Source organism: Phalacrocorax carbo, chromosome 2 (genome assembly GCF_963921805.1).
Source record: "Phalacrocorax carbo chromosome 2, bPhaCar2.1, whole genome shotgun sequence".
NCBI classification, from domain to species: domain Eukaryota; kingdom Metazoa; phylum Chordata; class Aves; order Suliformes; family Phalacrocoracidae; genus Phalacrocorax; species Phalacrocorax carbo.
In genome coordinates, this window is record NC_087514.1 from 48,111,730 (window position 1) to 48,125,044 (window position 13,315).

The 13,315-nt window shown below is 41.4% G+C and overlaps 1 protein-coding gene across 3 annotated transcripts in view; it reads left to right on the top strand.

Moving 5' to 3' along the window:
- Nucleotides 1–1,043: 1,043 nt before the first annotated feature.
- Nucleotides 1,044–13,315, top strand: part of LOC104050229 (ras-related protein Rab-10) — a 38,314-nt gene continuing 26,042 nt past the window's right edge. The window contains exons 1-3 of one of the 3 annotated variants that reach the window (XM_064442787.1): nt 1,044–1,401; nt 7,782–7,842; nt 8,915–9,053. In XM_064442787.1, coding sequence (XP_064298857.1) covers nt 1,233–1,401; nt 7,782–7,842; nt 8,915–9,053 — 369 coding nt within the window. In that variant the 5' untranslated portion in view covers nt 1,044–1,232. The remainder of the gene's footprint in view (nt 1,402–7,781; nt 7,843–8,914; nt 9,054–13,315) is intronic. The other 2 variants (XM_064442788.1, XM_064442786.1) reach the window with 2 other exon arrangements.

Genomic DNA, 13,315 nt, shown 5'->3' on the forward strand with positions numbered 1-13,315 from the left:
CAGGAATTGATCAAGGAATTGCTTGAATGGCTGAAGTTGAAAAATGCCAAAATATATGGGGAGTAATCACAGACCTAGATAGTCACACATATTTGTACGCGTCTATTAGCACTTTTAATTCAAAGTATACCCCATTCCTAAATTTATGGCAGCAGACGAGTTCAGCGTCCACGCTGGCAAATGGCCAAGGGCCTTATAATTTGGACAATGTGGGATTCTGGTAAAAACATCCAGACATACGTGCAGCAAGCGTGCACACTCTAGATACACTTTTTAATATATATAACAATATACAATATTGTCGAATATGTACTTTGACTGTCAGATGCGAACAAACCAAAAGTGAAAAAGAGGAAATTTGTTAAACCTGTTTCCTCTGTCTCCGTCTGTGACGTTAGGAAGTAATGAGAAACCAGACTGCTTATTTCTGTACTTCATGGGGGGAGTGTTACGGGCATTGTGAAAGTTCCCTCTTTCCACACTGCTGATGAAACTTCATGAAAAAAAAGCACACATTTGCATAATTTCATAATTCTAACTCAGGGCAGTGTCTGAAGCGCCACGCCTGGAAGCCTGTGCAGGGTCTGTCAGGTCTATGGTGGCCCCGTTCAGCGTGGCGATGGACGCTGCATGCAAGGGGCTGTCACCGCAAGTGGCCGGCACCTCACCGTGGCTGGTGGCCGCCGTGGGGGAGCGAAGGCCAAGCCCGGAGTGGGTGGGTGACCACAGTCCTGGCGCGCTGGGACAACGGGCCCGGCCGTGGTGACGGCTCCGGGACGGCTGCGGGCCGCAGCACGGGCTGACAGCGCGGCATTACCTCACGGCGACCATTTTGGTCTCAGTTTTTATCTTTATAGCAATCATAGGAATTAGATAATTTAGAGCTTGACCGGTTCCGTATTTCCTACAGGGCGTGCGTGGATTTTTGGCTGGCGTAACGACGGCAACAGCCAGTCAGATTGCCAAAAAAAAAAACAACAGGAGGATAGAGTCTTTATTCTTTAAAACAGGTTTCAGGAGCCCACTTGCGGCCCCGCTCCCCTCCTCACCCCGCGGCCGCACCGGGGGCTCCCCACGGCCCGCTCCACCTGTGCGGGGCGGCGGAGGCGGTGCTGCCCCCCCCAACCCCGGCCCCGCACCGCCCCCGCCCCGCGGGCGGGCCCCGCCGCGGCCCCCGCCCTGCCCCGGCCTGGCCTGGCCCGGCCCGGCCCGGCCGGCACTCGCCGCCCGCCATGGCGGGGCTGGGGCAGGGGCAGGGGGGTTCGGGGAAGCCGCCGCTGCTGGTGAAGATCGTGATGGCCGGGGAGTCCTGCGTGGGGAAGACCTCCATTGTGCGGAGATACACGGAGCCCGACTCGCTGCCCGCCGGGGCTCCTACTTCCTCCTACCTGGCCACCATCGGTGAGTGACCGCGGGCCGGGCCGGGGGTGCCCGGGCAGCCGGCTGCCCTGCCGGCGCCCTCCTGCAGTCCCGGGCCGGCACCTGCCCGCCTTCCCGGGCGCACCCGCCGCCCCTCAGCGCCCGCGCCTCTGCCCCCGGTGCCCCCCGCCAAACGCGGCCCCGCCGGCCGGCGGCTCTGCGGGCTGGGCCGGCCCCGCCGCACGCCCCGGGGGACCGGCGTGTGTCACAGCCGCCCGGCAGGCGTGTGGGCGCCCGCTCCCCATCCCGCTTCCCATCCCTTCCTCTCCGGCTGTGCCCCAGGCCCGCAGGCCGTGGGCGCGCGTTTCAAACACACCCTTCCAGGCGCTGGCAGCTTGGCGCTGCCTGTACTGACGATGTCAAATCTACCTCTGTTAAACTCTAGCGTGGGTCCAGCCACGTCTGGAGACTTAAACCTTTGATGGGGTTTGCCAGGGTGTCGGGAAGCATTGCATCTTGAGTCCAGAATCTCTTCGTGCTAGCTGTTAGGCTTGCTGTTTGTCTGGGGCATTTGGAACCTACTTTTTTCTTTTTTTTTTTTTTTTTTAAATCTTATGAAGACAACCAGTTTCCTACTGTTTCTTACAGCCCAGAACTCCAGATGGAGGCCCCGTTGCTGTACACTGGTGTGGGTGCAGAGAAAACAGTCTCTACCTCAGAGAGTTGTCAGGCATCAGCAAAATGCCCAGGTCTCCCATCTTTCATGCTAGAAAAAGATTTAACTTTGCACTAACAATTTTAACAGTATCAAGTCAAGATATCGTCTACTGTAGGTAGCCACGTGTGTGACTATTACAGCAGAGCCATTGCCATGATGGAAATAATTAACCCTGCCAGACCAAGGCAGTTTTGTGCTGCACCACTGTGCTGCCTTCCCCGGTGCCTCTGCAGGTGGGGGATGACGGGGAGCTCCCCGCTGCTGTGGTACGCCAGCCCCATGGTGCCACGGGGAATGGCAAGTTGAGTGGCCGCAGGCTGAAAACTGGGTCATCAGCATGAAAATGTGCAACGTGGGTGCAGTGGTTTGATTTGCTATGGAGTTTCCCCCAATTTCTGATTGGGAAATTTTCATTTTTAAAAGCTTGTGTGTATAAGAGTTTTTTTTTCATTTTCTGTGATCTTGATCAGAAAGTTAAAGTATGCACAAGAAATTGTGTTCCTGCATTTGGAGTATGCATGTCTCTCTCATATGTTTTTCAGCGTGGGAGGAGTTGCTTGACTGAATGAATAACAGGTAGTAGCTGTGGCAGCAGCTGGCTTAATGTGCATGAGATGACTTGACCTGCCTGCATGAGAACAGCTGAACTTAACCCACTTTTTATTTTCTTGCCCATTCTTGCAAAGCGGCTTCTGAAACCAACACAAACAAAAAAGGGAAGAACACAACTAGCAATAAAGTTGTGAAATTGATCCTTATAACAGGCAACTGGTTACCAGGCTTAGCAGGGAGTCCCAAAGAATGGCCGTGGAGGTAGACACCAGCTTTGTTGATGCATTTTCTATTGGAACATAGATTTCTGACCATGACGTTGTTATTCTGACACACAGTTTCCTTTACTCTTAGTTCAGTCCACTGCGGAGTCAAAAACTCCTGTATGGTGGTGATATTAAGCATATGTTTTCCAAGTTGTGGGTTGAAATAGTTTATGGAATAGTTAAGAGTTTGGTGACTGTTATTGGCTGAGATTAACTGTATTAGTTTTATTACTGTTACTGAAACCTATTCTTGAGGTATTTTACAACTTTTCAAACAGATGTTTGTAAGGGTGAGAGAGCACTGGAACAGGCTGCCCAGGGAGGCTGTGGAGTCTCCTTCCCTGGAGACATTCAAAACCCACCTGGACGCGTTCCTGTGCCCCCTGCTCTAGGTGTCCCTGCTCAAGCAGGGCGGTTGGACAAGATGATCTCCAGAGGTCCCTTCCAACCCCTGCCATTCTGTGATTCCGTGTTTATATGAAATGTAAATGAATAATCCAAATGTGGCATTTGTTACCTGAATGTGATTTTAAAGTTCTTTCTGAAATACCATGTTCCATTTAATTCCATCTTAGGAGGTGTTTTAGAGCTTGGACTTTTAAAATGAGTGGCATTGTGAGTGATAGCTTCCAACAGAGTAATGTTGGAAGTGGGATTTTTTTTCATGAAGACATCTAGAACCGAGAGCATAGCCTATAGGTTGTGGCCCGTAACGGTGTAAAGGAAGAAGATATAATGCAGTGTTTTTTCTGTTTGTGATGTCTTCTCCCTCTTTGTTGACGCCATCAGAACAAATAACTGTTTTTGTTGGGATGCCTGTTTCATACAGGCTCAGTCAAATGTCATGCAGCCTATTGAAGGCTCCTCTGATGTTAATTGATTTTTTCACCCTACCTGTCCAGCTGGAACAGTGATTCGAGTAGAGGGAAGATTACCCAGGCTATGTGGTCTCTCAGCTGTCCGAGTTACTTGACAAAATCATGTGCCACCATCTTCCTTAGTGGCAAAGGGTTGTAGGCACAGAAGTTAAAAGGTTGTTGAAAGTCTCATTTCTGTGTCATGAATCACAGGTTTGTGTTACTGGGAAAAATCCCAGTGTTACTGTGGGGGGGGGGGATGGGACACGGACCTCAAACATTTTGTAGTAGGCTCTGGTAGTAGTGAACTTTTCTAAAACTATGTATTTTATGAAAAAAAAAATTGCATCCACAGTAAATTTTCATTGAAAGCTTTTTATGCAGCACTTTAAACACTCAAGGCCCTTCCTCCTCTTCAATTACACAGTTTGGGTAAATTATAAGCAGTTATAGTTTTTCTAATTAAACTTACATGCATCATAAGGCAGATGCATTGTATTATGAATAGACTATAAAGAATAAATGTTTTTGTTTAAACAATGGTATTGCATATAAAGCCATAGAGAAAGTTTATAAAGAAAAAAACCCCTTGTATACAAGTGAATGGGATTGTGATCTCGCAGGCTGTGAGGTTGTTATTTTGCTGTATTACGGTGGCTGTGGTCCCACAGCACGCAGGTTTTCTGTGAGAAACATTTCTGTAGAGGTGTGAGTCCTCCCAAATCTGTCATAGTTGAAAGTGGTGCAACTCCCACTTTAGGGTTTGTTTGGTTTTTTTTGAAAAAAGGATAATTTTATTTTGACTTTTTCCTCAAAAGGAAACTTTTGCTTTTTAATGCCTTTAGTTAAAAACCAAAGATTTATAAAGAGTGAATTTGCAAATTCAAGTGATTTACGCATTTGTTTCTAATGTGCAATGAATAAGAGAATCAGCTCTGAAGTCTGTGTAGATTCCCTGATATTCACTTTAGAAGGAAATAGTTAATCAAAAAACTGAACCATATTGAAGGTAAACATGTCCTGTGTTAACAACACTAGCAGTAATCTGCATCTTAGTTTTAATATTTTTTTTTTTTGCAAGGCTGATTTTTTTGTCACTCTTACTTTCATAACAAACCATCTTATTCCATGACAAGTTGCTTTTCCTACCAAAACACTAATTATCAGTACTTGTGACCACTGAGATACCACTCTGCTTCAGATATTCCTTGTCATGTACAGGAAAAGAGCCTGATTCGAGTAATGCACCAACAGCTAGTAAGGGTTAATTTATGAGTAGGAGTAACATGGTGGAAACTCAACCTACAGCATCTCACTGGGCACTTGCCCAGCTTGGGCACAGAAGTCGATACCAAATGTTCCCCTGTTTCCAGAGTTGAAGATGCTGTATGGCAGTAAGTGGGCTAGGTGGAACCTGCACCTGGGCACGTACCGCCCTCTGGCCGTCCTGTTACTGTTGTATCCTGTGAAGCTGCTCAAACTTGCACTTTCTCTGGATAGACTTTTTTTTTGAGCCTTTTATATCAGGAACTTGCTAGCTGTGTTGGGGTGAAAAGTGTGTTGTAATTTTCTAGGCCAGTTGCAAAAGACCTCTTTGAAGAGGACTTTTGCAGATGGCCAAAGACTGTTTTATAGATATTAAGGTAAGAGAGGGGCAATTTAGCTGAATTCCCCTGTAGCTATTTTGGTGCTTTTTAGACCTAATTGTTTTTAAGGTGCCTCAGTCCTAATACGGGCATATTTATTGTTTGGAATATAAAGGAATTAAATTAATCTCATGGCTATAAAACTCGGAAATAACAATTAGAATTTGAACTTGTACCCAGCATACGCCGCCTTGGTTTTATTTGACAGCTTAGAAGAAGCAAGTACAAGCTGTTGCATTCAAATAACATTTATCTCAAGAGAGGTAATCAATGCTTGCTTTGTTATGTTGATCATGTATAATACATGGGACTAAAAGCATCTGAAATCTCTGAGCTGTCTTTGGCATTGTATTTCTCATTTTTCTTTTCTGTCTTTCCAATTTGCTAAGTTTGCTGGAAATTTCATATAAAGACGTGAACCATTCATGCATGCAGAACATATTGACTTCTGTTTTTCACTAACGTTCATTGACCTTTTAGGTCAATAAATTCTGAAGTTGACTTAAGAAGTCAATAAGCCTTATTTTAATTTAGATTAAGTTTTAGTCTGATTCAGCACTCTGCTTCCCTTTTTATAAATAAAAAAAGTTTATAGTAATTTATTATTAAAATGTATGTCAACTGAGAACTGTTTCCTATAAGTGTGGGACTCCCTGGCTGGATTATAAATTTTTTGCTGTATCCCCAAGGCACCATTTGAAAGTGACATTCCAGCCTCCCAGTGCATACACTGCCCCTCTCAACTACTCTGACACGAATTGTAGAAAGTGATACAGATAATTAAACAAAACCATGTGAATTTAAGGAGCAAATGTTTTCCATCACATTGGAATTTCACCTTACATGAGCAAATTTAAGTTAAATTACATTTCCATCTGACATTATTAATTCCATCAAGAAAGCTTTGTGTAATATTAATTACGGATACCAATTATATTATTTCATCTTTCCTTTCCATTGGAGCTTCAATAAAAATTCATCAAGTGAAGGACATGATTATCATAATAATTTTAAAAATCCACCTAAACTCTTTTACCACTTACACACTAAAACATTAATAGCGTTGAAGTCATGCATATAAGGGTATACTTGTCAAAGTTTTGTGCACAATACATCTGTCAGTAAAAAGGAAGGGAGCATGTCCTCTACGGCATTTTTGGTTTACTGCCATGGATGCTTTCTCAAAGGAGAGTAATTTGGCAGACAAGTTTTTACAGGAATCAGTGCAATGGTATTAATTTAAAATTGTTGTGCTTTTTCAATCCGTTTAGTCCTTTCCAATTACATTACTGCTGGTGAAAAGCCACTCTGAAGTCATGTTAAGTAGCCATATTTTGACCTTACAGAATTTTGACCATGTGGTATGGGGACCTATCACAGTGTCACCTTAACTTCACTTAATATAGTTGACAAAAATAGCCTTATTGGTTTTTGGTGGAAAAAAAATGAGTAGAGAAATTATCGAATGGTATTTCAAATTTCAGCAATAAAGTAATTGGAAAAAGAATGATGAAAGCATGATGAAGTATGTGTGACTAAGCAGCTGATAGCTGGCAGATTCTAATATTAAGATGAAGCTTCAACAACCTATAAATCCAGGTACCATCTACCACATTTGGGGTACTAATTTGATAATATAATAAAGGAAGACAATGCATCTTTGAGAAAAAGATCTGTAGTGTATGTAGAGACAACATTCTGCACTGATTTCAAGTTCTAATGCTTGGTTTTAGCATTAGCTCTCTGGATCCGGGATGTACAATGATCAAGGCTGTAGAGACAATCCTCTGTAAATGAAATCCAGTGTATGTCTATCTTTTCATTTAAGTAGTACACCTAATTCCTATTCCTGTTCATGTAACCCTGGATATTTTTTATTTTTTTTTTAGGGATTTGCAGGTAAGGTCAGAAAAATGGTGTTGCATATGTAACAGCTTTGTAAGCATTTCTACCTGCCCATTCATAGCTGTGATGCTGTTGTGATAAGACTGGAAACAACTGAAATCACCGGTATATTTGCCAAGTATTGTTGTGCACAGGCCATGAAACTGCTGTCATGTTCACTTGCCTGTTCATGGAAATACCTACATGTAGTTTCAGAGTATCTGCACCTCTGCTTTGAACTGCCCTTCCGTTGCTTTGTATTGGCACTGCTTTGTATTGTCTTTGTGTAATGTATCGGCACATTGTTGTTTTCACCATTGAATAAGTTCCTTTTACAACTTCCATTTTGAATGTAGATGGTTGGCTAGTTATTCTTTGTTTGACATAGTTCCTTTTCACTTTCTGTTCAAAACTGCATGATAACTAGAGCTAAGAAACAATTGTCAAAGGGAATCCATGTTATTATGAGAAATGTTACAGATTTTCTTCTTTCTTCTAGGCATTGATTTTAAAGTAAAGCCAGTAACGTTTAATGACACAAGAGTGAAACTTCAAATATGGTAAGTTTTAATTTATATCACAAATGAGAGCCAACTAAATTACATAAGGGCACAAAGAATCTCATCTGCTTTTAATTGTGTGTCTTCCTAAAGTGTAATTCTTCCTACTAGGTAATTTTAAAATTTGAATTTGTCTTGGGGGAGCATAGTTTTTGCAGCAGCCCATGTAAGTTGAAAAGAGTGTGGCTGCTAGTTTGCTTTAACAATAAAACTTGCAGTGTACAAACAGTGCAGATCTACAATCCATATTAAGTGTATTTAATTGTATAGGAACATTGAGGGAACTGACAAAGCAAGAAAATTTTACATTTCATTACCCATCAAATGCATGTTTAAAAGGGTCGCTGAGAGAATTCATCCTGAAGATGAATCTTCAGGAACCTACACTCTTGTTTGTTTTTGAAGTTCTTCTAAAAGCTATATATCACTACTGACAGCCATCTCTCCTGGCATCCGATACTGAAGGTTATCTATATTTACCAGTATTTAACTTCTCAAGAAGTAACCCTGTACATGAATTATCTGACCAGTATTAGATCTGCAGCTATTGCATGTCAGGTTTTAATACAAATGTCTTGGAGGCTTGTTTACAACTTTTTTAAACCGTCATTATGTGTAGGAATCTCTGCATCCCTGTATTTTATGGCTTTTCCCCAAAACCTACCTTCCTTCTAAACCATCTTACTGTCTGTATCACAGTTTACAAAGGGCTTGTCAGAATACAGGATGTCAGATTATCTGACTCCAGATTATTTTTATCATCTGAGTTGTACTGACCTTAATGGTTATGTGTATAAAGAAGCAACGGTGGGCTTGAATTTACACTCAGACTTCAACCACTGTTTTAGCTTCCCTAGTAAGGCTGTAGTATTCAGAATAAATTTCCAGTGTATTTTTTTCACTGCTGTATCTGGCACCCAGACTTTCTCTCATCCTTATCTTTTTTTGTTCCTTTCATGTTAGGGTACACCATTCAAAATATTGACAATACTCCTTAAAATAAAGTGATTTTTCTTGGCCGTTCTGTAGCTTGATCATGTCTTTTTTGTTTTTTCCTTACAATTTCTTTCAGGGATACTGCTGGCCAGGAACGATTCCATACACTTAGTACTAGCTATTTTCGTGGCGCACAAGGCTTTGTTCTTGTTTATGACATCACAAATCTGGACAGTTTTCAAAGTATAACAAGCTGGATGAAAGACATACATGAGGTAAATATGTCTAACAGTGGTTCATCTCTTAATGAAGGTAGATAATGGGTTACTGTAGTTAATGTTTTAAATGACTGCATGAGATTTATTCTTATTCCTTGAGCCGTATGTTTCTAACCAGATTTTCTTACATTTAACTCAGCACACAGAATGATGGTAGGATTACTGTTATCTAAAACTGGAATACAGTGTAGATTATCCAGGAGAAGCCCGTGGTGATACAGGAGTGTTTTCTGAAGTACTTTTAAAACATAGCTTCCAATCCAGTTTTGCGAATGCTGAGTTATGATGCTTTTGTCACTGGCATGGCTATGCACAAGCCAATCTCCATGAGCTCATCCCAGGATTTTAATTGGTTTCCGTGTCAAAATTCCGTATTACAGCCAGTGATTTCCCTTTCCTAATTTCCTTACTGTAGTGCTTACCTGATCCCAACAATCAAAAGAAACAAATTAGATTAAACATCCTCTTTTTCCTTGCTGGGTATTCCCTTTGAGAAGATGCTTTCAAGAGGGAGGAACTGGGAGAGGAAAAGGCAAATCCATTTTTGGTGGCAGCCAGCTTTTTGGTTAGCTCAGCTGCTTGTAGCGCTGCAGCCAGAAACACATGTTCTCATGTGACATAGGAAGTGATTCAGCAGCACGTGGCTGCCAGATGGGAAGCGTGTTCCTACCTCCCTTCCTGCTCCTGAATGGTGGCTCCCACTGTGCTGCTTCTGGAGTTTGTCAGAACATCTGAGGATCACTCTGACTTTGTTGTCAGAAAGTTGTAGAAAGTTGTAGTTGTAGAAAACTTAACACAGCAAAACCAGTTGGATGGTTTTCTGCTTCATCTATGAGTTTAAGAGGTTTATAGAAAGGTATGACAGTTATTGGAGTTGGCGCAAGGTAAGCAGGTAGGAGTAGGAAGGCCAGGAGAAGAACGTGTGGGAACCATGTGAGGGAGGAATCAGGGAGGGAGGAGTGGGCAAGCCCTTAGACACCAGATCATTCAGCTGCCTGTAACCCTGTGCCCTTATTGCTAGGTCTCTCTTGATGTGCTCTCTGTTAGGTAGAGGCAGGACAGTTTTACAATAGAATAGTTCAGCTGAAAGGGACCTACAGCGATCATCTAGCCCAGCTGCCTGACCACCCCAGGGCTGAGCAAAAGTTAAAGCATGTTATTAAGGGTATTGTCCACATGTTTCTTAAACACTGACAGTCTTGGGGCATCAACCACCTCTCTAGGAACCCTTTTCCAGTGTTTGACCACCCTCTCAGTAAATAAATGCTTCATGATTTCCAGTTTAAACCTCCCCTGGTGCAGCTTGGAACAATTCCCACACGTCCTGTCACTGGATCCCAGGGAGAAGAGATCATCACCTCCCTCTCCACTTCCCCTCCTCAGGAAGCTGTAGAGAGCAATGAGATTGCCCTAAGCAGTAGCATTGAAGTTTTGTAGTTAGCATAATATATAAGTTAGTATGCTTGTGTAATAATCCAAGCAAGATAGTCCCCTGGCTGATTGTTTACCTGATGTTATTTAGGCAGTTTTTGTAATACTCCATGAATTGGCAGGAATATGACATGATGGATGGGAGAGTTTATCTTGGGAAAGCAGACTTGAAATTAAACCATCAAACACATCCTTTTCTCTCTCCACAGCTTCAGTATACGGATGAATTAGTGTACTAGACATGGTCATATATCCAATAATGTATACATAGGGTATCTTATGGTAAAACATTACATTTACATTACCTCAGTATTAAGAACATTGCTATGGTGACCCAGTATGTCATTATCCTTGACCCTAGAGCCGTCTTAAAAGTCTTAGTGGCAACAGAGCCTAACTTCAGTAATGGGTTACAAAGGAGTTCTGATGATACAATATTCTTACTGGCTTGTCTGCACACACTTCAAACTAACACACGTGGGGTTTTTTGTGAAGAAAAGCGTGTGCCCTTCTCCTGTTATGCAAGCCAAGAAAAGTCACAGCTAGATATGCCACTGGTTGTACAGTTTCATATTAGCTAAAATTTAACTCAGAGCACCATATACTAGTAGGTTTACTGTAATCTGAAGCTGAAAATCTAGATTATCCATATATATCCATTTTTATGTATATATCTATATATGCATATATCTGTCTATCTCTGTGTATAAATTTATATATAAAATACTGATGTGTCTTCATGCTGCCTCCAAAGGGGTCATTTTGTCCTGTCATCTTTGATTAGATCAACAGGATGGTTGATTCAGCGAGCTACAATGCATGACCATTAACACAAACTATCAGGCTAGGGTGGAGGGAAGGATGGAACTAGCTCTTGTAGCTGCCATGTAGGCTTAGATCTGCTTAAGTCAATCAGGAAATCACACCCGCACAAGCCTGCTTTCTGTTCGTGACACTTAAAAACTTCCCTGTAAACATACTCAAGCTACTAATATTTAGATTGTTTAATTTTGACCCCTGAAGGAACTTAGTTTAAAATTTAAGAAATGGAAAAATACTAAATTTAAACAATTTCTGGAAATGTAAATTGCGTGATTGATTGTACCAATCTCAAAACTAGCAATTAGTGAGTGTTGTAATAGAGCTAGATAATAAAAAAAATTTAATTTAGTCCTAGTGGGATATCAGTTTCTGAAGTGTCTTGGTGAAAATATATGGGGCCACTCATTGCAAAAAAAAAAAAAGTGTTTTTAAGCAATAACTGTTAAAACGCAAGGCATTTCATAAAAATAATTACTTACTGGAGGTTGGTGACATTCCCTGCATTTGCTTTGGTCTGTGAATGCAAACCAGTATTTAATTCCCCACAAATGCCCAGTATCAAAGTGGCTATTGCTACAGCACCCTTTAAAATATGCAAGCACAGAAAAATTAAATAAAATTTAAGAAGGGAAAAAGATACAGGTTTCATTAAACACCAGACTAATAGGTAAGGTAAAGCTTGCACCTGAACCAATCAAACAGGATTTTTTGAGACAATTCAGTTATTACATTATGGTCTCATTTTTAAATTTTTTTGTACATAGAAGTTTTAAACAGAAAGCTTTTTAAAAATCTGTTCAGTGTGCTAAGCCTTTTTTACAACAGGTGGAAATAACAATCTAAGCAATTTAGCATTCCTAAAAACTCCATTGATTTTATAAAAACTGGCCAGTCAGTGCTATTACAATCAGATTACCAGTAATGTTCTCATTGTATTTCAATTATTTTAAGTGTTGAATACAGCAATTTGCCTCTTAAAAATGAATTATTGTTCAAGGAAGTTCAAGACACAAATATGCTGCCGTATCTGTATTGTTGTAAATTTTGTATTCAGGGCTAGAGGAAACTAAGTAACATGTCCGTACTTAAAAATATACTCACAGCTTAATATCTTAGGACGTTATTGGCAAATCCAATACACAGGTATATTGGATTTGTTATGCACTCATTAGGAGCATGATAATTGCAGGAAAATTACTTTACAACCTGAAACCATTCTTTATTTGTGGGATTGCAGGTCATGTTGAATTTATTAAGGTGTTCCTCTTTTCTGCTGCCACAGTGTTTAGCTGTTGTACGCAGCCGTTCTGAAAGGCTGATTCTGTTTGCCCTTTAAAAATTAAATACAAGTAACCGTGTACAAAATCCATTTGCAGAAAAGAGTTCTTTCCAGGATGTTTTGAACAAGATTCCAGCTAATATATTGGCAAAAAGTTCCTTGCAACAGAGTGGTCAAATGCTCAAACAGGTGCCCAGACAAGGTCTGGAGATACTTAAGACTCGATTCAACAGGGCCTTGGTCAACCTGACCTTGCTTTGTAGTTGGTCCATCTTTGAGAAGGGCATTAAACCAGGTGACTGCCAGAAGTCCTTGCCAACCTAAATCAGTCCATCATTCACACATGGCATCTGGGTCTCCAAAAACTTCTGACATAGATGGTAGGTTTTAGTTTTCTTTTAAATACACTGGACTGTTTTTCATTGTGCTAGTCTCCTGGTGTGGCCATGAAGGTGGCATTACCAGTTCCTAATGGTTATCTCCATGCTGGAAATTCTTTGCTAGCACAGAATTTTCTGCATGGGGAAGATAAATTCATTTTCTCATGCAGTAGCAAGTCTTTGACATAATTTAGTGTTCTTGGAATACATTAGCTCTTAATTTGTACTACCTGAAGAAGTGATCCCTCAGCCAGGGTATGAAACGTATGGGTGTGTTGGGTTAATGCCATTTTTTTATAGTGCCCTTTTCTGGTTCTGCTCATTTGATGCATCTGAGAGTTGGGATA